Below are 27588 nucleotides of genomic sequence, written 5' to 3' on the forward strand. Positions count from 1 at the left end.
GTGGGTGGCGTCGGCCGAGAGGGGGCGTGCGCTGCTGCCCGGCCTTGCTGGTGTCCCTGCGTGGGCGGCGTCCCCGGGGACCCCAAGGACTCCAGCCCTGGGGTTTGCGGGCGGTGCCCCTCGCAGTTATCGCAGTCCTATAGTTTGCGGTGCCCCTTGGTGTCCCCGCAGCTCTGTTGTCCCCGCAGCTCTGGGGATTTCGGCCTGCGCGGGAGGCGTCCTCCCGTGTCCCCGCAGCCCCATGATCTGAGTCTTCAGCGGGCAGCTTGGCTTCCTGTGCCCCACATCCCCGGGGGTGGGGGTCGCCTCGGGCCCATGTCCCCTCTCTCCTGGGAAGCAAGGGGTCAGCGCCTGCTGAAACGCGACGAGCAGACTGAAGAGGGTTGGCTGTGGTCATGGGAGTGTGTGAAAAGGCATTTGTGGAAACGGGTTTGGGGGTTCTCCCCGAGTATTTCGGCTTCGCAGTATTTTACTTTTTTCTTCCCCTTCCAATTTTCTCATGGTTTGTAGCTGAGAAAACGTCTGGCAATAATGACTGGTTTCAGAATTCCAGGGTCCCTAGTTTTGCTCAGATGCTGAAAAAGAATTTGCCAGTTCAGCCATCAGCCCAGACCGTGACCATATCCGCGGGATACTCCTCCTCAGACAGCTGCAGCTTGTCGAGTATGGCATCCAAGGTTACACAAGTGACCGGTAGGACTTCTTCATTTGTAATCGTGCCCCAGTTCTTAGGATTCTTGGAAGGGGAATAAGTTCCTTTGAGCCTCTGATTTGAGTGTGCCCTGGATGTTAGGTGTAGACATTTCTCTGCAGCTGAGTCCCACCTGGGGCCTCTAAGCTGATTCCCAGCCTCTAGGAGGCCTGAAGAAGCTTTCGCAGTCCTCCCTTAACTACTCATTACTGCCTTGACTGCTAAACCATTTCAAGCGTGTCATTGTCTTTTTGATGTGAGGCTTTGGGTAAAGGACTGGATTTACACTAGTTTGTATTCCAGAAATCACTTAGCCAAGTGTTAAATATAAAGCAAGGGCTTATACTTGAAAAATTAAGTGGAATTTGATTCAAATTCAAATTTATTGTAGTGTTTGAATATGACAGGCAGTATAAAATAGTGGATGAGACCCAGAAACTGGGTTGTACTCCCCACAGATCTGGATCTTTCTCCATTCTAAGCCTTAGTGACATCATCTTTAAAAAAAGGCATAGCCTCTGAAGACCTTGACATCACTAAAATTCCATGCATTTTCAGTATTAATATGGTAACATTTCTCTTTTCAAAATGGTTTTAGTATGTCAAAAGATATAATAGATTGTGCTTGTCATGTGTGCCAAAACTGTACAGTAGAAACAAAAAAAAATGCATGTGATTGTGTATCTTCCATTTTTGAGGAGGATTTTTATGCTTTTGCTCACTTTTGTATTTTAACCAAATTGACCATGTAAACATTTATTTTTAGGTAATTTTCCAGAACCATTGCTTTCCAAAGGTCTTTCATCTATTTCACATCCTGTCCTGCCTCCAAAAAAAATACCTAAGGAATTTATAATGAAATACAAACGTGGAGAGATAAATCCTGTGTCGGCCTTGCACCAGTTTGCACAAATGCAGCGGGTTCAGCTTGACCTAAAGGAGACTGTAACAACAGGCAAGTGCAAAGTTGTCTGGTTATTACGGTGCTAGAAAATATCTTTCCAGTAAATGGACACTGAAGTGATGCTATGCCAGTAACCTTGGGTAACAAATAGATATATTGAGAAAACACCACATTCTATATTATAAAAAAATGGGCTTAATCTCTGTGTAACTTACTAGCTTTCTTGCGTTATTCTCAGACTGTCCCTGGAAAATGTAACCCATTGGTCATTATAAGAAAGACAAGTGGATCAGTTGTTTTCTAGGAAGAATAACTCAAAAACATGACCTATTGATTGCCAATGGGTTCATTTTTTGTTTGAAGTATGATTCGGTAGGTTTGGTGTCGAGACCAGAGTATCAATATTTTTAGCAAGCTCTATATGTAATTTAGATTCATGGTAAAATTTGAGAACCTGGGTTATAAACAGGTGACACTTATAGACTCAGCATTTGACCCAGAATGCACATTAAAAGATTTGGTGTGTAATAATATCTCCTTTGTACAAAGCATCTGGGCCACTTGTTAAATATACAGAATGCTGTGTGGTTTGGTAAATTTGAACTGAAACACAGGTGATTATGAAGGAAGAAATTCGGGAAATTGAGGTCTTAGATGGGGGAAAACAATTCACTCAGATGCCCTCAGGAGTTCCTGGTAAAGCCTTAATGCAAAATTAAAAAACAATGTGCCAGGTGTGGTTGCACAAGCCTGTAATCTCAATGGCTCTCGAGGCTGAGGCAGGAGGATCATGAATTCAAAGCCAGCTTCAGCAATTTTGCAAGGCCCTAAGTTACTTAGCAAGATTCTTTCTCAAAATAAAATATAAAAGGAGTTGGAGATATGGCTCAGTGGTTAAGAGCCCCTGTGTTCAATCCCCTGTACCAAAAAAAAAACAGTTAATGTAATGTGATTGTATGTGAGGAAATAAGATACTGGATTTATGTGCATAGTCATTGTATCTAGCCATCCATAACTAAAGACTAGCGATTTAGGCTCCTAAAGTTTCTAATACCAGTAAGTAAAACTTGAAACAGAAATTATTGATCTGTGATTTTAAGAGATAATTCCATTTTGTTTTCATTAGGCAAATATGAACAGTAAGTAAAAGTGTAAAAATAATTCTAGAAATTTTGGAGGACTGGACATCAAGTTTAATTCTTTAGGATATCTTCGTTATTGTATTTTGGGATTTTCTCCTGGTTTCCCACCCTCAGCCTTCCCTGAGCTCTAGTAGATTGAGCTGTTTACCATTATGCCCTGAAATGTTCATAAGTTTTCTTCAAAGGGATTCCTTGTTTCTGGAGCTTATCAAAGGATCAGAGTAATCTAAAGGTGGGAGAAATTCCCCTTGTATTAACAATTTTAAAAAGAGTGATAAAATAACAGAAGTCTCTACAGTGTACCTCTCATTGGTTGTTCAGTAGATATTTGAGTGATTACCATTGCCAGGCATGAGATTCCTGTCACTCCATGCTTGACATGTATTCTAAAGTTGCGGTGTTGTTCACTCTGGATCTGGAGCCAACCTAGCTTCTTGAATTCTCTAAACTAGTTCATGGGCCCATCTATCTCTGTTGTAAACCCTTATTGGCCATATAAAAAGAATGGTTGGTGTTTTAGACTAAATTTTACAGAATATTTTTACTAGAATGTTTTCCTATATACAAACATTATTTGCAGGAGTGTACTGTGAGTTACTGTAGCAGTCATTCTGTGTTCTTTTTCTAGGTAATGTTATGGGACCATATTTTGCTTTTTGTGCTGTTGTGGATGGTATTCAGTATAAGACTGGACTGGGACAAAATAAAAAGGAGTCTAGATCCAATGCAGCAAAGTTAGCTCTTGATGAGCTTCTACAATTGGATGAACCTGAACCAAGAATGATAGAACCATCAGGTAAATACTCTTGATTACAAAGTATTTGGAAAATGTATCATTTTCCAGGAGGAATTACCTAAAGATTGATGTTAATGAAGAGTTACTTGGTAGCTACAGAAAAGAACTTACTGGATTCACTGATATATTTAATAGTAGTCGAAATGCTCTTGTTTATTTCAGTACCACAAGTCATTATGAATGTGGCTAAACTGATAACTTGTCAGATTATTAATTATTTCTAATCCTGAAATGTGTTTTTTGTGTAATATATTAGATTCTTACCAAGGCACTTAATTCTGTATATTTAGTACTAAAAGGGATTTAATGCATAGTTTACAAATTTTCCTGTATTAGATTTAGTAAAATAGTTGTTAGTTAAGAAAATGATAACTGAAGGTAGCATGGCAAATAGATTAAGAATGTATATTCCAGAATTAGATTGATAATATTGAAATGTTGACCATGGGCCATCACATGAATTGCCCTCTAAACCCAAGTTTCATTTGACAGGTAAAAACAATGACGTTAACTATATTCTGTGACTGTTACTAAGATTAAATGCATACAAAACACTTAACCAGTGCCTGGTGAATAATACAGAATCAATTGATAGTAGGTCTTATTATTAACTATTAGTTTGAAGAATATGTTAACAAATTGTTATTGTTTTTGCCAGTATTGGCTTCATGTTAAATTGTTTTGATTTACATGTAAATGAGGCAACTTTTAAAACATCTTAATTTGATTTTAAGCAGTGACTATAAATTCATTCTTGATAAATACAAGTCTGTTTATTCTACTAAAGCCACAGCCCAGCAGCTTTTCTTTCATTTCTTAAGGTTCTTTAAGTTAAATTCTTTATATATTTTAATTGTTATTGTTTAATTAAAGCAGTTTATTTAATAATAAAAAACAAGTAATTTGGCCACACCTTATGAGGTGTGTTTTAATGTTTTTCTCACTGTTTTTCAAATAGCTTGTCATATTTTGGATTTAGAGATAGAGTATTTTCTTAATTTTTATATTTTTATGATTTAATATTTAGGGCAAGGTATGATTTTGGTAAATGTCTTAAGTTTTGACACTTATTATAAATGTCATTTTATTCTTATTATTCAGGTATGACTTTTTACATGTTATTTGACCTACAAAAGAACATTGATCACTAAATTCACTTTGTTAAAAATTCAGTTTTAAACTATTCCTTTTGTCCTACTTTGTACATATGGGTTGTTTTCTGGTTTGCTTTCAGCAGGGGGGTCAAGGGTGGCATTTTTCCCTAATACTTATGTTTCTTCTAGTTATTTTTCATGTTTGTCCAACACCTTTAATTATCCTGGGTTTTTTGAAAATAAATTTGTATTAGGTATATAATTGTTTTTTGGCATGATCAAAGAATGTTTTATTAGAAGTAACATTTGTATTATCAAGATTATCTAACAATCATGCTACTTGATTTCTTTGTTTCCTATTTTTGTCATATGGATGATATTTTGACTTAATAGTTGGAATTTAATGACTCAACCAGAAACTTGTCTTTATAATACAAAGTCATTTGTGACAATTTTGAATCCTTACTTTATCTAATAATTTTACTTATCTGTATTTATTCAGGGTCAGCACTGCATTATGTTGTGATGAATAAATACTACCCACGTGTGGCTTAATAACTTAAGATTTAGATTTTTTTATAGTTATGTCTTTGCCTATCCAGAATATTTAACAAGTAAATGTGAAATGTAGAACCTATGATGAAGAATATTAAGACATTCCTTTCATTTGTTAATAGGAATTCCTTTTATAAAATTATTTTATCAGCTATCAAACTGCCTACATATACTTTGTCCCCAGTAGTATTTTCCCGCTTTCCTTCCAACCATAGCATGCAGTAGAAATGTTTTTAGGAAATACTGTGTTCCAGAAACTGTGGTAGTCTTGACCCATCCCCTGTCCTCTAAGAGCTAAATACTTTTCTGAAATCAAGTTAAAACATATTTAAGAACTGGGAAATAATATATAATAAGGTTGTCTTTCCCCTGTAGTTGTTTTAAACAACTGAGTTTAAAAATTCCTTTCTTGAGAAAGGATGTAGAAGAAAGAATTGAGGATTTCTTCTCTTTACTGTCTATTGACTTTATCTTTTTTTTGTCTTTTATACTTAAAAATTTGAAAGCTGATCATTAGTATTTTTTCAAACTTCTAAACTCATCACTGTTTGAAGATTCTTTTTAAAATTTTTTTAGATGTTGATAGACTTTTATTTTATTTATTTATTTATATGTGGTAATGAGACTTGAACCCAGTACCTCACACATGCCAGGCAAGTGCACTACCGCTGAGCCACAGCCACAGCCCCCTGAAGATTCTTTTGTGTATCTTTTTTCCAGTATTTTTAAGTAGATTTTGTTAACCATATAAATTCTTCTCAAGGATGATGTGATTGATTCTATTAAGTCTTGAAAATCTAATACTTTTTGACATGTTGTAAGAGTCTGATTTTTAAGTTTATTGACTTTTTAATCATTTAAAAAATTTTTCCAGGCATGGTGGCGCATGCCTATAATTTCAGCAACTTGGGAGACTGAAGAAGGTTCAAGGTCAGTTTCAACAACTTGGCAAAACCCTCAGCAACTTAGGGATACCCTGACTCACAAAGGAGCGGGGATGTAGCTAAGTGGTAAAGTGCCCCTGAGTTCAATCCCCAGAAACAAAAAAAAATTTAATTGTAAAATATACTTCAAATTTACCATCTTAACCATTTTAAAGGTACAGTTCAGCAGTATTAAATCCATTCACTTTGTTATTCAACCAATATCCAGAATTTTTAAAAAATATTTTTAGTTGTGGATGGACACAATGCCTTTATTTTTTTGTGGTCCTGAAGATGGAACCCAGTGCCTCATACATGCTAGGCAAGTGTTCTACCCCTGAGCCACAACCCCAGCCCCTAATATCCAGAATTCTTCCTCTTACAAAACTGAAATTATACATGCATTAAATAACAACTCCCTGTCTCTTCCCTAAGCCCTTGACAATCACCATGCTACTTTGTGTCTCTGTAAGAGAAATCGGGTAGAATTTGTTTGCTTTTTCTTCTGCAACTGGTTTATTTCACCTAGGATAATGTCCTCAAGGTTCATCTAGGTTGTTGTACGTGTCAGAATTTCTTTGCTTTTAAGTGCTCAACAATATTCATGTGTATTCCGCATTTTATTTATCCATTTTTCTGTTGATGGACATTTGGGTTGCTTACATTTTTTTGACTCTTCTGAATTTTTGTTGTTGTGATTATTGTGTATAGATATCTTGTTGATATCCTGCCTTCAGTTCTTTCAGTTATATACCCAGAAGTGAAATTGCTGGATCATTTGATAAGTTTTTAATTTTTTGAGAAATCACCATACTGTTTTCTATAATGGCTAAACCATTTTATTCCTATCAGCTGTGCATAAGAGTTCCAATTTCTCCACATCCTTGTTTTTTACTTATTTTTTGTGTTTTACTATGAGCTAATCCTAATGGATGTGAAAAGTGGTATTTTATTGTGGGCTTTACTTTATTTCCCTAGTAGTTAATGATGTGAAGCATCTTTTCATGTCTTGTTGGACATAGGTCTGTCTGCTTTAGAGAAGTATCTATTCAAGTCCTTTGTTTATTTTTCAACTAGGCTGTTTTTTGTTGTTGAGTTTAAGAATTTCTCCATTCTGGATATCAAACAGTTATCAAATTTGCTAAAATGTTTTCCCCATTCTGCAGGTTTCTTTTTCTGTTGATAGTGTCCTTTTCTGTATAAGTTTTTAATTTTGACAAAGTTCAATCTTTTTTTGTTGTTGCCTGTGTCTTTTGTCATATCCAAAAAATCATTGCCATATTTAATGTCTTGAAGCTTTTCCCCTGTTTTCTTCTAGAGTTTTATAGTTTTAGCTCTTATGTTTAGATCTTTGATCCATTTCAAATTTTTTGCATATGATGAAAGGATCCAACTTCACTCTATTGCATATGGATACCCAATTCTCCCTGTGTTATTTGTTGAAAATATTGCCCTTGGCACTTTCGTTAAAAATCATGTGACCATATATGCACGGGTTTATTTCTGGGTTGTCTGATCTATATGTCTGTCTCTATGCCAGTAATATCCTATTTTAATTAGCCTTGGAGTAAGTTTTGAAATTAAGATGTTTGAATCCTCCAACTTCTTTTTATTTCAAAATTTTTTCAACTATTTTTACATGGCATTTTAAAATGCAGAACATTTTGTGCAGTCTGGTTTTATTTCTTTATTGAGATTATTTGTGCATAATAAACAGGGCTTAATATCTACTTAGCCACACTCACTCAAGTAAATAGAATTGAATCCATCTTTCTCTGAGTGTTTAAGGTTCTGCTTTTCTCAAGTCTGGGTGTATAAACTTAACTATAGTTAGCGTTTCTCTAATATGAGCCCTAAGGTAACATTATCACTAGTTCTTTGCTCAGTTTACCATCTTACTCAAATTTTAGTCTAGAGTACTTTGTCTTTGTGAATGATTTTTAAGAGATTGGCTACTTTAATTGGGATCTTAGCTTCTGGATCCATGTCACTTGTTTTTTTTTTTGTTTGTTTGGTTGGTTGGTTGGTTGGTTGTCCCTCTGATTTAGTGTCATGTTCTTGTTTTTTGGATTCCTTAACTTTGGGGACTGAATTGGAAAGCAGTTGCAAGGAATGGCTCTAAAAGCATTGAGAACTTTGACGCATTCTCCTAGAAAATAGCCTGGTAAAATAGTATTTAAAATGATAATTTTTATTCATTTTTAATAGAATATTCATTTAAAATATTTTCTACAGTATTATAAATAGAAAACTGTTCATAAGTATCAAAAAAGACTGGTTTGGTTTGCACAATGTTGCAACTTTTACAAAGCAATCTATGTAAGAAATTCAAACTTGTTTGCATATCTGGTATCAAAATGCAAAATACTTTATCAAGGCTGAGCTAATGAGCATTCAATGATCTAGAGTTCGTGGAAGTATACAGGAAATAATCATTCTTGGATTACTATCATTACAGAATAGTAGTGTGTTAGCTGTCTGGAATATTGAAGTTTCATGTTTCCTGATGTTTTGTTTGCAGGTCCTCCTCCTATCCCTGCAGAACCTGTTGTTACACCTGAACCAGCTTATGTTTCAAAAGTACATTATGGTAGGAAAGTCCTTTGTGATGTTCTTTTTTAGAAGATTAACTCAATTAAAATTATAATTAATATGCATAGGTATTAAATGTATATTATTTACACCTCTGTAAAACAAAAGGAAAATTTCTATGCTAAAAATGAGAGAAATGAGAAGAGGAGAGATTAAAGGAAGGAGTTTCCTCTTATAAGATAGTTCATCAATTTTATGTAATTGCTTTTTTTTTTTTTTTTTTTTTTTTTTTTTTTAAANCAGTCAACCATGGTTTGAAAACATTAAATGGAAAATTCCAGAAACAATTTACAAAATTTAGATTGTATTGGTAGCAATGTGATGAATTCTTGCACTGTTCTACTCCATCACTCCTGGAATGTGAATCATTCCTTTGTCTAGTGTATTCTCACTGTATATGCTACACACCTATTAGTACCACACCTTGGTTATCAGTTTGATTGGTCACAGTATTGTAGTACTTGTGTTCAAGTAACCCTTTCATAATATCCTAATGCTACATCAAATTGCCTATGTCAGTCACCTCGCTTCATCTTATCACACAGACATTACATCATTCTTACAGCATTCTAAAAAGGATGCTAAATACCATCCTGGGTTTGAAGCTCCCACTGTAGACTGTGAATTGAGTTGGTCTCAGCAAATTCTTTAGGTATCCTTACAACTCACAGAATTAAATTGTCCCCATAGGAATTTTTTATACACAGATGCTAGAGCTGGGAGAGCTTATGTCCCTGTCAGGGTTGAAACCTGAACTCAGAGTGAACCAAGTGAACTCTGAAGGGGAGCACTGAATGCTGCTATTCTATATCTCTGCTATTTATTTACTACAAGGATAGCACATACTTGTTACAAGAAATGCTAACATCGTGGAAAAATGTAATTTGAAAGTGGGACAGTCGATATCAATCAGGATCCCAACAGAAAACAGATGGCACACTCAAAAGTATCTTCTCAAAAAAGACTAATAAAGGTACTCAGTGCAAGCAGATGCCAGGAGGGTAAGGGTAGCCCAGTACAAAGTCAGTGAGTGCTGTGCCCAGGGCACCCCTAGACAGAGCTCCAACCTTCAACCATCAGAGACCTGAGTGACCTGGCCAGGAGGTTCCAGGAATAGATCTCCTAACCTCATCTCTTCCCACTGGCCCATCATCTGCGGATAATACAGAGAACGGTGCCTGAGGGGTGGGGTTCCAGACAGAGGCCAGAGCCAAGAGAGTGGGGGTTAGGTCCAAAGGGGACATCAGGTTTCCACACAGCCTCCTAGAATTCCATTCCATAAAGCAACCTCTGTTCACTGCAATGTCTCTAACACATGTGACCTGACCAGGTCACTCAGGTCTCTGATGGTTGAAGGTTGGAGCTCTGTCTAGGGGTGCCCTGGGCCCAGCACTCACTGACTTTGTACTGGGCTACCCTTACCCTCCTGGCATCTGCTTGCACTGAGTACCTTTATTAGTCTTTTCTGAGAAGATACTTTTGAGTGTGCCATCTGTTTTCTGTTGGGACCCTGATTGATATTGACTGTCCCACTTTCAAATTACATTTTTTTTCCACGACGTTAGCATTTCTTATAACAAGTATGTGCTACTCTTATAGTAAATAGCAGAGATATAGAATAGCAGAGAGACAGATTCTTGGATCACTCACCAAAGCTAGATTTTCCTCTCACCAAAGTTCCTGTGGCCAGCCTGCTGCCCATGACTTGTGCAGAGAATTGCTTGAGGGGAATGAAGTCTGCTGCATACACAGACTTAATTGAGAGCCATGCAGACATAAAAGTGGGACTGAAAGGAGGCAGCAGCACAGAGGCTGGGCCTGAAGTAACATCTGAGAGGTAGAAGGGAGGATGGGGCAGGCATGTTCACCCAGCTGCCAGGAGTGGCCCCCACACTCTGCCCCTGGAAACTCTCCCCTCCACTTGCTGCCTCTCCCAGCTGAGCCTCCCCTTGCCGTGCCCTGCAACCTCCTCTCCCCAGTACATGCACACACATACACAAATACACTGAAAGTTCCTTGCTCAGGAGAGAGCTCCTTTGTCCAGTGCAAAGACAGGTCAGAGAGAAGAAAAAATGGGAAGAGGAAAAAGGCTGGCATGATCAAGTGTGGAGGCCCTGAGGGCTCTGAGCAGCTATGAGTTTCACTTCATTTTTAAAAGGCTGTGTGGCTTTGCTGCTGCTGCTACTAGTGTGTGTGGTGTGTGTGTGTGTGTGTGTGTGTGCGCGCGCGCGTGCCGCGCCCTCGTGTGCACGTGTTAGTTGGAATAGTTGAGGAATTGTGGGTGACTCTCGCTTTTGGGCTTGAACTGAATGATACGTGAGACTCAGAGGCTGGGACATGAACATGCGTACATGGAGTAAGGCCCATGTGAGTCCTGATTTCAGTTTGTCTGTGTAAAGTTTGAGATGCCCTGACCTACAATCAGGTGATTGGATCTATGCATTTGCAGCTTAGGTGAAAAGTCAGGAAGAAAGATACAAATGTGGGAATCTCCAGCAGCTGGACTCCAGAAGATGCTGACTCTGAGGTCTTCAATAGGTTTGGGTAGGAAACTTAAGCACTGGGTGGGGATCTCTTCCTCTCTCGTTCCATTTTTTTTTTTTTTTTTTTTTAAGAATTCTTTGTTCTGATTATTCTGGTTATTAATGTAAACCAGTGGCTTTCTGGTGCTTGATGTCATTTGGCACATTCATTTCAAATAATCTATTTACTTTGTTTTAAAGCCAGTTACAATCACTCAAGCCTAGGAAAATTACAACTTAAAGTTACTAGTTGTGTGTTCTTCTCTCAGTTACTTCTTTGTATACTTGAATTTTGTCATTTGTAAAGTGGCCATTACAGTAATTATCTCATAGAGCTACTGTGAGGATTAAATGAATTCATACATATGAAATACTAGATTAGTGCCTGACACACAGTAGGTGCTCACTTAAACAGTAACTTTTTTATTTTATTATAATGACTCATCACTTTCAATATCGTATGGTAGTTGTTAATGTCCTTTTCCTGTTAGACTGTTAATCTCCTTGAAAGCAGAAATTTTTTCTTGAATTTCTCCATTGACAACATGTCATACTGCAGATTTTAAAGTTTGTAATGTTTGTAAAGTGAAAAAAGAAAAAAAAGCCATTCTTCCATTTTCCAGGTCTGGAAGTTAGGATTTGAAATTTTTTATGTGACCTTTGTCTTCCATTGTTTTTCTAAGGCAATGAAAAAGGCTTCACACATTTGTATGCTTGACATTGAGTAAAGAACCAGGCCAAGGAAAATACACACATTCAAAGGACAAATCCACTAGTAGTTAGATATGGTCACTTGACTTAACAGTCACTGGAACTGATGAACCAGAAGAGCCATGAGGGGTCAGTCCTACAGCAGTGACTTCTTAATATGGAAAGAGGCTCTTGTCTTTCAGCCTTTGTGGACATTTTTAATGACTAATGAAATAGATCTCAAGAATGGGCAATAACAGATTGTGTTAACTGTGAATGAGGAATATGTAGTTTCAGTAAAAAATAGGAATAGATTATGCTTTGCAAAGCTTAGGGCAGGAGTCAAGTATCAGAAAAAGGAGAGCAAAACATCATCCTTTAACCTTGGGGTAAAACAGGAGCTGTGTTACAGCTTTTGAAAGAAAGGGGAAAAAAAGCTTTGAGAATGATAAAAATCTTAGTACTCTCTGATGGTCCAGTTATTAAATAGTCTTTCACAGCCTATTTACCTTGCTGTATGATTCTAACTGGACTGTGTTTTCACTAAAAATAGAAGCATTTTGGCTCTGAAGATAGGTTTAGGTCACTCATGATATTTGAATAACACTTGAAATTAACAACTTGTAGTAAAAAAAAAATTGTTAACTGACATTGTGTGTGTCATCTGTTTACTTCCTCCTTCATTCCCAATAACTTGTGAGACTATTTTACTTCCTCAGCAATTAGGACACACGCATAGGGAAAACAGTATTGTACTTCCTTCATACATGTGCTAAGAAGATATTCAGGGAGCAACTAATTATATTCATAATATTTGTTATTTCATTTAATACTAAGATCAAGACGTATACTGGTGTATTGGGGTGTGTGTAGGGGCTGTTATTTGCAATGCTGGAGTCAAACCCTGGACTTTAAACATGCTAGGCAAGCGCTCTACCATTGAGCTGTATCCCCATCCCTATCTCCCGTTGGTATATTGATTCCCAAATATTTTTTGATATTTTTAAACATTTTCTTGCCACATGCATAATTCTTATTTGGTTAGTATTATGTATTTTTCTATATCGTCACAAACTAATTACTAACTGCATAGGACATGGTTGAATAAATTACAGTCCATTTCATTTTGTGGAACCATTAATAAGAGTGAAATAACACTAATGTCTCTTTTGATGTCCAAGATAAAAGTAATGTGAAGAGTGGCGTTTAGCATACCCTAGTTATTTTTTTAATGATTCATGTTTACATTTATACATTGTTTCTTAAAATAACCTTAAGAAACTGGTAATAGTGGTTTTGTATCTGGAAAGGAAAACTTGTGAATGTATACCTTGTTTTGAAAAAGAATAAAAAATCGTTTTTGTTTTTTTTAAACATGAAGTGGAAACTGCATATTCTGTACCATGAGTTTTGTAATAAAGAGGTACTAGTCCATTCTGCTTTCTCAGAGCTCCATTTTTGTGATTAATTTTTCAAGTGTTTAAATTTTTGATAATATGCATTTGCCTGTTTTGCCACAAATAGAGTATTGATTAACAAAATGCAAGTTTCCTGTAATTACGAACATATAAATAGGGTACCTGAAAAATAGTGTATCCAGTTAGGAGAGTATTGAGACTTGCTAACATACTTCAGCACTTGTGCCTTTTAGATGATAGTGGTTATTAAGGAAATAAGAATTTGTACAGAAATTATAATTGTACACTTGAAATATATGTAGTACATGAGAGCAAAATTATTCCATTTTTTTAATTCAGTGGATGTGAGCCCTTGATAGACTATCAGTATACACCATGAAACATGCGATAACAAGAGCCATCATTAGTTTTTGACCAAACTTGGAGAAACGGTGTATTAAGTGCTGCTGCAACTCATTCTCTAATGAGTCTTTACTAGGAGTACACAATTATATATACACAAAGGAACATGATCAGGGCCTAGAATCTCAAAGCAACTCATTGATGTTTATTATTTATAAATTGTTCTAGTATGATCCTAGTTTCTCAAAAGTGTTTTTTAAGTTATATATATATATAAAGTTATCAGTGGACCTTTATTTATATGCAGTGTTGAGAATTGAACCCAGTGCCCCACACATGCTAGGCAAGCGCTTTGCCACTGATCCACAACCCTAGCCCCCTTAGTACTGTTTTAGCCTTCCTTCAAAGTTGAGTTCTTTAAAGTGCGAATGCAGAAGTATATCAAGTCTAGATGCTTAGTGGTTTGCTGTGGTTCTCAGTGGGGCAAATTCTAAAGGAGTATATTTTGATTGTCACAATGACTGGAGAGTATTTTGCCATTTGGCAAGATATTGGTCATCTTGCAATGTGCGAGACAGTCCTCTGCAATAGAATTGCCTTGTGACATGACTGTCAGAGTAAACTCTGAAAGTATAAATCATAGTCCTCTAGTAAGTACTGACAAGTCTTTTTACAAGAAATATCCAAAACTCAATAATAACTTGTATTCTTTTACAATTGAATATTTTAAAATCCCAAATTGACATGTTAGAAATTTGCTTATGTCTTTGTAAATTAACTAATTTGAATTTGATTCTAAAGTTATAATAAAAATAAGACATCTCTGGAAAAACAAATGTTCTTCAAATTCATATTGCTTTTAAATTTTTTCTAGAAGGGAGACATATCCAGTATGCAAAGATTTCACAGATTGTTAAAGAAACATTTAATCAACTAATTTCTAGTCATTCACAGTATCTGAAATGTAGCAATTCATTGGCTGCTTTTATAATTGAAAGAGGTAAGTCCAGATATTTGGGACATTAGTTTGTATAAAAACTAATTGATCTAAACTGTACTTTAGTAATATTTTAGTTAACTATCTTTGCCTCTATTGACCATGATTTTGCATTGATTTAAAGTGACCTTTTCTAGTAGGTGTGAGTCATTCAATAAACACAAATCTTCTCAAATACAGAGATTAAACATCCTGACCAGGAATCAGAACTGAAAAATGATAAAAAGGCTTAACATTTTAAACCTTAACCACTACCATCCCAAAATCTAATCCTCATTTTAACAAACATTAAAAGGGACTATAAAAATTAGCATCTTCATTTTCAATTAAAAAATAGTAAAATACAGATGTTGTGACATTGCAATTCTAATTATCTTTTTTTGTCCTTTTATGTTCTGGGTTGATCATTAAGCATTTGAGTTTTATACTAACCCATGAATTAAGCATTCATAAGGTTTGAATAGAGTAAAATAAAAATTGGGGGGAGAGAAGAAAGCATGAGGGAAGAGAGCAATGGAAAAATGAAACAATGAGCAGATAAATTTATTGCTAGTACGGAGTAGTATATGTACAGGAGCAATACACAGTGTAGTTAGCTTATAAAATGGGGCCAGATTATGAAGTGGCTTAAGAACTAGTCAGATGTTAGGTATGGTAGTAATCTATGAAAGATTTTACAGGGATAGAGACTGTACTGTAATTGTTGGGAAGATTAGTATCAGCTCTGCAACTTCAATTTAGGCAAGTTATATTCTAGTCATCTCTGCTTCAATTTTCTTATTTCTACAAATATGAGTAGAATAGAAACTAACACCCACTCATAGGGTTGTTAGAATTAGATATGATAATGTAAATTTATTTAATACACAGTAGTTGGCATTTAGTAGTCAATAAATTTTATTTGTGGTAATTAAAGTAAATGCCTAAGTAATAATTGGTAACAAACCATTTTTTAAAAAAAAAATGGGAGTTGAACCTGAATTAAGGAATCACAATTTAGGTGATTGTGATAGAGTGCCTACATTAGGATTGAGATGGACAAGAACAGGAAGGAGTTTATATTTCAAAATAGATAAGATAAAATGAAGGCAATGATGAATGATAGATGAAATAAGATGAATAAAAAAGTGTCATTTCAAGTTTACATAGGAAAATAGTTTACCTTATACAAAGTGGTCTAGAAGCTGGTGTGAGATTGGGTAGAGAACGTGGGAGAATGATAAATGTAGTTTTAGAAAATATGGGATGGGGAAGCCTGAGTGAAATCAAGCCAGCATTCTCGGAGTAACTCACAGGACATATAGAAAATATATTCTTAGATTTTATTTCCATGCCTCATTACTTTTTTTAAAAAAAAACTTTACGTTTTTATTTATTTATTTATATGTGGTGCTAAGGATAGAACCCAGGGCCTTACATGTGCTAGGCAAGCACTTTACCACTCATTACTTTTAATTGGGTCTATAAGAAACTGTCAGATCCAATCATTTGTCTCTCCCTTGCCTGTATACTTTCCTGTATTTGTATTTTTCTCCTGTAACCATGGAGGAGGAAATCTCCTTTTATAGGTTAATTCTTTCATGAAAATTTGGATTCCATTTCCTCTACATCTTGATGAATTTTTCTTTTGGTTATATCCTCTTTTTTCGTGTATTATCAATCTTCAGTTTCTTTCAGAAGCAGTTCAGGTCAAATAACAGAAGAGGGAAAAAAGCTGAATTCTTGGCTGAGTTTCGTCCCCTCATAACAGCTTACATCACCATTCATTCTAGAACTTTCCTGACATTGCATAATTCCACTTAGGAGAGGTTTATAGACCTAGTTCTGGAGTCATAGTCTGCACTCAAAGGTCCGTATTCCCTCTTCTAGGGATGAAAGCAGAGTCTGTCCCAGGTGTCCCTGAATAATACACATTGCTTTCATCTTTCCAGTAGTATGGAAAACTGTCTACCCAAACTTGTGTCTTGGAAATAAAACAACAACAAAAAAACCCTTTAAACCCTTGGTACCTTTCCTACTTAAATCCACACTCATCCTTTTATCTGATTTTGTAGCCAAACTTAAATTACTTACAGCTCCTGTGTCTAACTCTACTCCAGTTTAGCTTTTTTCTCTTCTAAAATTGATAATAGTATAACACCTGCTCTCTTGAGCCTGGAAACTAGTCTTATCAAGGCTGCCCTTAACTGCATGTTGCAAAATCTAGTGGATTTTGTTACCTGTTCACATGACTTTCTAGAGACAGTCAACACAGTTTTACCATAACTTGGTTTTTCTATCATACCAATACTCTCTAGGTTTACCTGCCCTCCGCCCTCCCTCCCCCAAACTGGCCACAAATCTTTAGAATACAATGTTATTAACTGTAGTCTCACCAGGGTATACATTAGGTTTCCAGAATTTAATCATAACTGCAGTTTATATCCTTTGACCAGTATCTCCCCATTACTCATGTCCTTATCACTAATAACCCCCATTTTGTAGATTATATATTCCATATACAAATAAGATCATGCAATATTTGTCCTTCTGTGTCTGGCTTATTTCATTTAGTATAATATGTTCCAGTTTCATTTATGTCATTGCAAATAAGATTTCCTATATTTTGTGGTATGAGTGTTGAACTTAGGACCTCATGTATGCTAGGCAAGCATTCCACCACTGAATTACATCCCCAGCCCAATATTTTCTTAAGGTTGAATAGTTGTAGTACACACATACACACACACACATAAAATGTGAGATAAAGTGTGTATACATAGATCAGTTTATCAGTTCATGTGTTGACATACACTTTGGGATGTTGTTAATACCTTGCCTACTGTGAATTGTGCTGCAGTGAACATAGGAGTTCAGATATCCCTTCAGGATCTTGTTTCCTTTGTATGTATACCCAGGATGGGATTGCTGGACCATATAGCAGTTCTGTTTTTATGTCTTAAGAATCTTCACTTTGTTATTCACAATGACTATACTAATTTTTATATTTCTCACAACAGTTTACACTTATCCATATCCTTGCCAAAACTTCTTTTGACTTTTTTGACAATAACTTCGTAGTAATCAGTGTGAGGATATCTTGGGGGTTTTGATGTCCATGTCTCTAAATAGTGATGTTGAATACTTTTCAGAAATACACCTGTTTGTAAGTCCTCCTTGGAAAAGTCTATTCAGGTCCTTTATCCATTTTTAAATATTATTTTAATGAATTGTAGGATATTAAAGTTTCCTTGGGTATGTGTGGAATATTTTCTCCCATTCTGTGGGTTGCCTTTTCATTCTGTCGATTGTTTCCTTTGCTGTGAAGAAAAGAAAGGGTAATCCTGAATGAACCCCACATGCTTTTTGCTTCCTTACCTTCAGTGGGTTTTCCCATAGCTCTTGGTTGGAGCCCGCAGATTCTGCAGCATGGTGCACAGTGCTGCTTCAACCTCACTGCCGCCATTTCTTCCATCCTGCTCTGGAGCAGCTGTTCTGGTGCTCTCTCTGCTCAGGATGGTGTGCTTGTGTGGTTGCTGGCTCCTCACACCACAGCTTATTAGGAAAGGATCATGCAACTATTTGGCATGAAGTATTATTTGATTGTTTTTTACATCAGTTCTGTATTTGTTTCCTTCCATACGCCTACCACAATTTGGGGTTTGTTTGGTCTTTTTTTTTCCCCCCCTCTCCCAGAAGCTTCATGAGGACATGTCTTGCTCCATATGTAAATCCTAGCATCTGCTTCAGTGTCTGATAATTCCTAGGACCTCAGCAGTTTTTGTTGAATTAGAAAAAGTTCTTCAGGTAGTTGCAAATGTATATTGAAGTTTGTTTGAGAGTCTTAAGACTAGAGATTTTCTGAAATCATCACGGAAGTAAAAGAAGGACAATATTTAAAAGGAAATATTTATGGAGAAAAGAACAATGAATTAGTCAGTAGCTGTTGAAAGGCCCTATAGATTATGGGGTGGGGGGTGAGAAAGACTGCCATTGAATTGTGGATTTTGGAAGCATAGAATTTCATGGGAATTCAAGTGGGCACAGCAGAATGTGAATGAAGCAAAGCTACTGGAAAATGCCTACGGTTTCTTTTCAAAACAGTTTGAGTAGAACAGAGAAAACAGTATGGTTCATAGAGAATCTGAGTGGATTTGAGAGGCATTTTATATAGACAGTTTTAAGTAGAATAGCAAATGAAGCCTTTTAAAAAGGTCACATAAATCTAGAGGAGGAGGAAATAGGGGCATGATGGAAAGCCCTATTTTCAAGGATATTTGGTGATTCTGTTGATTCTGTGGCAAAAATTTAGATAAAGAACCATGATATAAGACAGCTGCCTTTTTGAGATATTAAATTTTGCTTCTTAAAAAGACTCCTAAGAATCTTATTTGAATTTATGGAATTATTTTTTCCATCTTTTTGGTCAATATGTTTTACCCAGTTAAAATGGTAGGCTAGAGGTGGGGTTGGGACATAGGAAAGAGAGTTAGAATAACTTGCTGCTGTTAACCTCTTCCTTTCAGTGGGACATCATGAAGTCGTGGCTGTAGGCACAGGTGAATACAATTACAGCCAGTGTATAAAGCCAAATGGAAGAGTGCTGCATGACACTCATGCTATTGTTACAGCAAGAAGGTCTCTCCTTAGGTAAGGTAATGGATATATTTAATGTCATCAAATATCAGTGCTCTCAGCCTGAAGTAAACATATATAAATATCTTTATTTAAAATTGGAATTTTGCTGATCATTGATCCAAGGATATGACAGTTTCTTCATATCCCAGTCATCTAATTATTTTCATGATGACCTTTGTAGATCTTATAGTAATTGCAATGTCTAATGTGAATTTTAGTGACTTCCATTAAGTCCTTGTGAACTAAGTTTTAAGAGTACTAAAGTTTAAGATAAAAAATGCTATCATTTTACTGACTAAAGTTATTGGAAAGTCTAGCTTTAGATTTGCACCAGTACACTCGATCTTTATTTCACCTCTCAATTAGCTGTACTTATCCAAGGATAGCACCAGAAGCTGACAAGATTCCAACTTATGAGTACAATGTGTAAGTGTAATTTATCATCTAGCAGAGTGTTAAGTAAGGTGTCTGTCAGGCTGATAGATAACCAAAGAGAGGGAAAGGGACCAGAGGTACATATGCCTAGTTTCTTTTTCTAAACTCATCAGTCACTCTGCTCCTTGCAAGAAGAATGGAGAACAGATGAGAATCCAGAAATGTTATACTCTAAAAACTTCATGTGAAAACAAACTGTGAGAAATGGGAAGTATCACTAATATCTACCAGCTTTTGGTTCTCCAACGTTTACTTTAATCAAACTTCTTATGGAAATTTTCAAATACAAATGAAAATAAAATGATAGTAAATTCCATTTCCATTATTGTGCTATTTTTGTTTAATCTCTGAATTATCACTTGTAAGTGCTTTCTTGGCTGAAGTATTTAAAAATAAGTTTAGGAATATCCTACCTGAAAAATATCAGCATGTATCTTTAATAATAAGAAAAGAATTGTGTAATGTTAAGTCATTGGAGAAGTCCATGAGGATCTTCCTACTCCTTGTCCTCCCATCCCCCTTTGGTGCTGATGACATTATTTGACCTCTGTAAAACTCTCACTTTTGCATTTATTTCTGCCTGTGTTTGGCATTGTTATACACTGTTGCTTACTTTTTTATTACATATTTCCAGTGGTGTGCTTGAACAGAGTACATTTTAAAATCATGGTTTTTAAATAAGCAAAGTTTTTCCTAGTTTAATTAGTTATAGTCTTTGAGGAGATCTGCTGGTTTTTGTTGTGGTTGGGTGGGGGTTGTTTTGTTTTGTTTTATACTGGGGATTGAATCCAGGGCCATTTAACCACTGAGAAAAATCCCCAGTTCTAGTTCTTTTTTTTTTTTTTTTTTTTTTTTTTTTTGAGACAAAGTCTCACTAAGTTGATGAGGCTGGCTTTGAACTTCAGTCCTCCTGCCTCAACCTCCTAAGCCACTGGGATTACAGGTGTGCACCACCATATCTGGCCTGCTTGACTTTTTAATACAACTTGTGGTAGTCATTATATTTTTCCTATGCTGTTTTTTTCCCCTTTAAAACCAATTAGGAGCAGAACTACTATTGTTGTTGATGGTGATGATGATGTTGAAATATTTGGGTAGAGAAGGGGCTCTTCACTGGAGATTGGGAGCAGAGCCATCTGAGAAAGTAGGGAGGAATCAGTAGAGCAATGGGTCTTTTGCAGGATATGATAGTGGAAGACTCAAATATGAAATGGAAGTGGAGTCATAATCAAGGCTTGGTGTTTTACTGCATGTTACAGGGCAGACTGGCTTCCATTTGAGGGCTTCTTAATTTTTCATTGAATTAAGAGTTCTTAATTTTTTATTATTTTATGAGTTCTTATCTGTATTAAAACTTTGAGGGACTGGGATTGTGGCTCAGTGGTAGAGCGCTCACCTAGCACGGGCGGGACCCGGGTTCAATCCTCAGCACCACATTAAAAAAATAAATAAAAGCATTGTGTTGTGTCCATCTACACCTAAAAATAAATAAATATAAAACTTTGATACAATGGGGGACATTGTTCATGATACACAGATTATAATGCTGATTAAGAAACATCTTAAATAATTTTATTACTTAACAAAATTAAAACATTTATTTTAGGTACTTTTATAGACAGCTCCTACTCTTCTATAGCAAAAATCCTGCTATGATGGAAAAGTCAATATTTTGTACAGATCCAGCTTCTAATCTACTCACTCTGAAACAAGATATCAACATTTATCTGTATATGAACCAGTTGCCTAAAGGATCAGCCCAGATTAAGTCACAGTTGTAAGTATAAGGGAAGTTGTTTTTAAAAGACAATAGGATGGCCACTGCATATTTTCTGAAACTGTAGACACAAGTACATTCATATGGACCCACATTGTTGTTTGTGGCCTGCAGGGGGCCACAAATACTTTTGCCACCTTCTTTCAACTTCATCTATAATATGACTTGTACTAAAAAATTTCATGTACTTCACTTTCTATGCTATTGAAAATCTCCTTTCTACTTTTAAGACTTCACAAACTTTTGTGAAGTGTGCATGTTTATATATAAATACAGGAGTTAGACAAAATTTATGGTCATAACTTCATTGTTTTGTTGAATAAATAGTACCAAGTAGTATAAAATTTTAAAAGTATAGGCAAGCACCATGAAGAAAATAAAATTTGCCTCAAGTCTGACCATCTAGAGAGAACCATGGGTAATGTTTTGATTAAAAATCTTTCCAGTAACACATTTAAAAATAAGGACAACATTTCCTAGAGAGAAACTGAATTTTAGATTTTATTATTTTATCAATTAGAGGTGAATCTTGAATAAAAATTGTCAGTTTTGTTTCTATTTTGTCGTTCTGTAGTTTTAAAAAAATTGTATACAGAGGAAGGAAATGACTAATTATGATAAGAACAAAAAGTAGTTTTTAAGTTGATTTTAAGGTACATAAGATTGTTGATAATATAAAGATTGGGCTGAAGTTGTGAGTATGGCTTATATCTGTTTTGTATTAATCTTGTGGAAGAGTGAATCCATTCCTGCTTTGTTTGGTGTTTGATTCTGTTTCTGTTGCTGGAATTCAGTGTACACTAGCAAATTAAACCTGGTAGAGGACAACGCTTAGTAATGTCTGTATTTTACTTTGTCAACTTTTTTTTTTTTTTAAAGAAACTTGCTTTTCTTTCTCCAGGCGTCTTAATCCACATTCTATATCTGCATTTGAAGCCAATGAAGAACTGAGTCTCCATGTGGCTGTTGAAGGCAAAATTTATTTGACTGTTTACTGTCCTGCAGATGTTGTTAACAGAGTGAACAGTATGTCCTCAAGCGACAAGTTGACAAGATGGGAAGTGCTTGGTGTACAGGGAGCATTGCTTAGTCACTTTATACAACCAGTTTATGTCAACAGCATACTTGTTGGTGAGTGGGGTCTCAGTATCTCCTGGCTTCTTTCACTAAAACTCTCTGTCCTGTGCTTGTAAAATCAGCTTTGGCGTGCACGAAACTTTATTTAAGATGAAAACTCAAACCCAGCTATTTGTTTTATAGTAACTTGTAATCATACTTAGTATATAACTTTTATCATTTATTAGTAGACCAAGAATTAACTTTTTAAATTAGCAAATTAGATGTATTCTGTCTTGATCTTATGTTTTTGTTCACGTAAAATTTAATCCTTCCCTATTTGTTTTGGGAGAAGATGCTTCCTTGAACTTCTTAATGTAAACGCTTATATTGCATTTTACTCCTTCTGACATACAATGTTAAATGCCTATTTTGGCTTTTTCTCACCCTCCTCTTTTTATACATTTGATTATGATAGATGCAGATCCATTTAAGTGGTCAGATGAATATAAAGTAACTGGATTACAAAACAACAAATTACTAATTGACTGTTCTCTTTGGGGGAGAGAGTTCAGATGCTAGATTTTATTTGAAAGGCATTTTAGACATTAACAGAATTTTGTCTTATTTCTATAGTTTTCACATGGTCTTGGTGAAGCAATTTACTGCTGTCACTTGACTCTGATCATTGTTAGTTTTATAAAAACAAATACATGTGCAAGCATTAGACCCGTATGTGGGTAATATTTTTATTTTTAGGCAGTGCTGTTTCTGTATTTTTTCTTAATTTTTGTAATATTTCATACATATGTATTTCTAGTATTTTATCCCTCATTTTCTTTTTTTTGTATTTATTGCCAATATGAACAATTAGTACTTTGTTACATCCTGCTTTTTCATTTAATAATGTATCTCAAAAAGTTTTATGTATAAGTGTATAAAGAATTTTTTAATCCTCATGGCTATATAATGCATAAATATTATCATTGTTTAAATAATTGAATTTTAAATGTTTTTAAGTCTTTTGCAGCTACCAAAATGTTACAGTGAATAAGCTTTTTACATTTGTTTTTCACACATGTAAAAATATATCTCTAAGATGAATTTCTGGAAGTGGAATTATTGGTCAAAATTGTGCATTTATAATTTTGAAAAATATTACAAAATAACACCCTGATATTCCCATGAACAACATATGTGAGTTCTTGTTTACTCAAATCCTTAAAAGTGGTTGTTTCTCAGTCTGCTTTTTCAAAATGTATATTGTTGATGAGGAACCACTTGTTTTTTTTTTTTTTTTTTTTAGATTTAATTTGATTACTAAGGTTCTTGTTCATTATATTTATTTTAGTCACTTCAGGTTTTTGTTTTTTTTTTTCAAAACACTTCAAACTTTCCTGAATCTTAGGAAAGGCTCTTTTTGATCTTAATAAGTGTCTGAAGTGTCTAAGACATCTATGATTTTACTAGAATCACAGCCATGGTAAGCAAAGCTTTGTTTGAAATTTTTAAAATTTGTCATTTGGATGATTGACTCCATATTATAGTTTCTTAAAAGCATGAGCATTTATTTATTTATTTACATATTTATTTACATTTATTTATTTATTTACATATTTGTTGGACATTTTTAAAATTTGTCATTTGGATGATTAACTCCATACTCCATATTATAATTTCTTAAAAGCATGAGCATTTATTTATTTATTTACATATTTATTTTGTAGTTTGGGATAGGGGCTTAAAAATTAGATCTGGTCATTTTGATTGTCATTTTGCACATAGATGTGGGGAATACCAGGCAGCAATAAAAATAATAGGACTTTGGAAAATTGCTTCTGCTTTTTTTTTTTTTTTTTTTTTTGAGAGAGAATTTTTTAATATTTATTTTTTAGTTTTCGGCGGACACAACATCTTTGTTTGTATGTGGTACTGAGGATCGAACCCGGGCCGCACGCACATGCCAGGCGAGCGCGATACCACTTAAGCCACATCCCCAGCTCCGCTTCTGCTTTCTTTATTGGCATCTCTATGGGACACATCTGAAGCTGATTGATAATGTGTGGTGTTTCTAACTACAGATTTCTGGACCTCTTAAGTTCCATTTGGGGAGCAAGGATTACAAAATCCAGAAATATTTTTTTAAAAAAAGGTGATTTGGATACAAATATCTAAATGGTTCACCCTTTGAGCCATTCTCAGTGTCTAAGTGTACACTGGAAGTGTGTAATTTGAATAGCTAAAAGAATCTTAGGAATTAATGGAACTTTATTAGTCACATGGTCTATTGTATTAGATATTAGATATGACTTCATATCTAATATCTAGACTCTTGTGCCATTCCAGATAGAGGATCATCTAAGCCTCCTTTAAAGTATTCAATAATGTGGAGTGCAGTTTAAAGACACCCAGTTTCATTAATGAAACAGCTCCAATCTTCAAAACATCTTCTTTATTTAGAATTGAAGTATGCTTCCCTTTCACTCTGTACTGTGACAATAAAGACTGAATCTAATTCTTAGAAAGGGAATAAGGTCATTTTTTTTTTCAATCAATACTTTTAAATTTTTTATTCTTCAAAACCTATGTTAATGTAATAGAATGTTAACATTTTAAAATAATTTTACTTTTTGAAGTTTGTAGAATGCTTTGTTATACAAATGCTCACTTTGTCATTTTTGCAGTGGTTGTCTTTTTAAATTTAAAACATGGGGCATGGGGATGTAGCTCAGTGGTAGAGCACTTGCTTAGCATGCACAAGGACCTGGTTTGGTATCTAACACTACAAAATAATAATAAAACATGGGGTTTAGGCTTGCATTAAAGAGTCATTTACTATTATTTGACTAGAAAAATGATCCAGAATAATCTGGAAAAATAATTCACTTTGCTTGGCTATTGAAAAATAATTGGATCTGTATTTGTTTTCAAGCTTTTTAAGGTTCATTTTACAAATTTGGTATACACAGTTAAGTTCATCTGTCTAAATATTTAACAAATGTTTGTTCGGATATATTTGTATCCAGGAGTCCTTTTCATATATTGATTCAAATTGTAGGATGGTAATGTAAAGACCAAATGCTGATTTTCTGCTGGAGAAGGAATCTATTTTAAACATAGTTTATGAACTTTTAGGAATCAGTTCATAACCTTAGAAATTATTATTTAGTTTTTTCAGGTCAATAATAAGAGGTTCAGAATATTAATAAAACATTTGCCCAGAGTCATTGTTTGGGTTTCCATTTGGGCTCTACAATAAACAATCTGCGACTTCCCATGCTGAATTCATGGTAGGATTTTTTTCCTATATTAGCTGCTATCACATCTCCTACAGATTAGATTTAACCTTTGACTTCAACCTTTGAGTTTCATGTTATTTCAGATCATTTCATATGAATCAAATCAAAATTTCCCAGTTATATAATTTTGGAGGTATATTTTTCCAGGGATAAGAGTGAACATCAAGAAAAAAATTATACTTCAGATATAGTAAATCATTAAAAGCATTCATATATAAAGGAAAAATGTAAACTGTTAATGGATGTGATTTTTCTACATCATTAGCTTTTATGCTTCTCATTAAAACACTTAAGTAAAACTAATTAATGCTGAAGGAATCTTACAAAGAGTTTGACTTACAGGATTTTTCTCTTTTCCACCTGTTTCTTGCCTTTTTTGTTTTGCATAGCCACTGTCATTATTACAATACATAATTAAATATTACATTTTCCTTTGAATCTATATCTTCCCTTTATTATAGATCCAGTACCTGTTCCTCTGACCTTAGTTTCTTCCAGTTTTTCTCTGTGCCCAACTTTATCTTTAATTTGACTAGCCTTCTAGCCTCCATTTGTCATTTTCTTCCGATTTAGAACACTCAAAGGAATGCTAAGAAAAAGGATGTCAAAAGCAGACTTATCTGCTTTTGTTCATTTTCTAAGGCTTATATGGTCACAATGAGCATAAGTCCTAATAACCACCTCAACAATTCCAGTGATGTGGAAGCAAAACTTTGTGAAATTTGTTTAATGGTACATAGATTTCTATTGTGACAGATTCTGATCTTCTAAGAACTACATCTATGTTTTAAAGTATTGTTTTCTAAATAGAAATGAGGGCTTCCTATCTTTTATTTGAAGTTGGAGCAACCTCCCTATTTTATATTAGTGACACTGTATCTTTCTGTGATCTCTTCTTCAGCAATTGTAACTGAGAATTTAGAGCTTTGGGCATTGGTCAGTTTTAACTAGACATGGTCATTAAATTACTTTGTATTTTGGAGCATTATGATCCTGAAACAGCTGTAATTTATGGCCCTTGGATAATAACTCAACTTTCACCAACTATTTCTCATTCAGATTTATAAATTGAATTATATGCTGATTTTATGCTGTAATAGAAAATAAAGACAGAATGAGCCAAAAAAGTAGTAGTTTTTTTCTGGGCCAATGCTGACTCTTTGATTTTGTTTACTGGAATGACTCATTTTCTCTAAGAATATTTTTAAAATACAAATTTTGTCATTAATTGCTAAAAAAAGTAGGAAGAAAAGAAAAAAGATTGAAAAAAGAGAAATGGGCTTTGGGTTGATTCTGTTTATTTTTCTTAGACATTTTTTAGCATAGTCTTTTCTTTTGATATTGAATTTCTGAGTATTTGTTTTTGCTTTCTAGGTGATGGGAATTGTAGTGATACTAGAGGTTTAGAAATCGCAATCAAGCAACGTGTTGATGATGCGCTCACTTCAAAGCTTCCGATGTTTTACTTGGTCAACAGACCTCATATTAGTTTAGTACCCGCTGCATATCCACCTCAAGTGAACTTGGAATATAAATCCCTGAGTATGAATTGGGCACAAGGGGACATTTCTTTGGAGATTGTCGATGGCCTAAGTGGGAAGATCACTGAAAGGTTAGAATTACAGATTTTTTTAAAAATTATGTATTAAGTAAAAGAAGATGTTTTGATTGCAGTTTCTAACTTTGTAGTATGATTTATTGAATTCTGAACAATTATTATTAATCAAGTGTGACAATG

General features: G+C 34.9%; 1 protein-coding gene across 1 annotated transcript in view; it reads left to right on the forward strand.

Moving 5' to 3' along the window:
* The first annotated feature begins 389 nt into the window (after window positions 1–389).
* The window catches only part of Adad1 (adenosine deaminase domain containing 1), a 44683-nt gene continuing 17484 nt past the window's right edge, over window positions 390–27588 (forward strand). The window contains exons 1-9 of the mRNA XM_015478951.2: window positions 390–693; window positions 1458–1646; window positions 3366–3533; window positions 8627–8695; window positions 14544–14669; window positions 19172–19295; window positions 21325–21495; window positions 22397–22626; window positions 27225–27462. Coding sequence (XP_015334437.2) covers window positions 396–693; window positions 1458–1646; window positions 3366–3533; window positions 8627–8695; window positions 14544–14669; window positions 19172–19295; window positions 21325–21495; window positions 22397–22626; window positions 27225–27462 — 1613 coding nt within the window. The 5' untranslated portion in view covers window positions 390–395. The remainder of the gene's footprint in view (window positions 694–1457; window positions 1647–3365; window positions 3534–8626; window positions 8696–14543; window positions 14670–19171; window positions 19296–21324; window positions 21496–22396; window positions 22627–27224; window positions 27463–27588) is intronic.

The sequence above is a fragment of the Marmota marmota genome, unplaced genomic scaffold, assembly GCF_001458135.2.
Source record: "Marmota marmota marmota unplaced genomic scaffold, marMar, whole genome shotgun sequence".
NCBI lineage: Eukaryota > Metazoa > Chordata > Mammalia > Rodentia > Sciuridae > Marmota > Marmota marmota.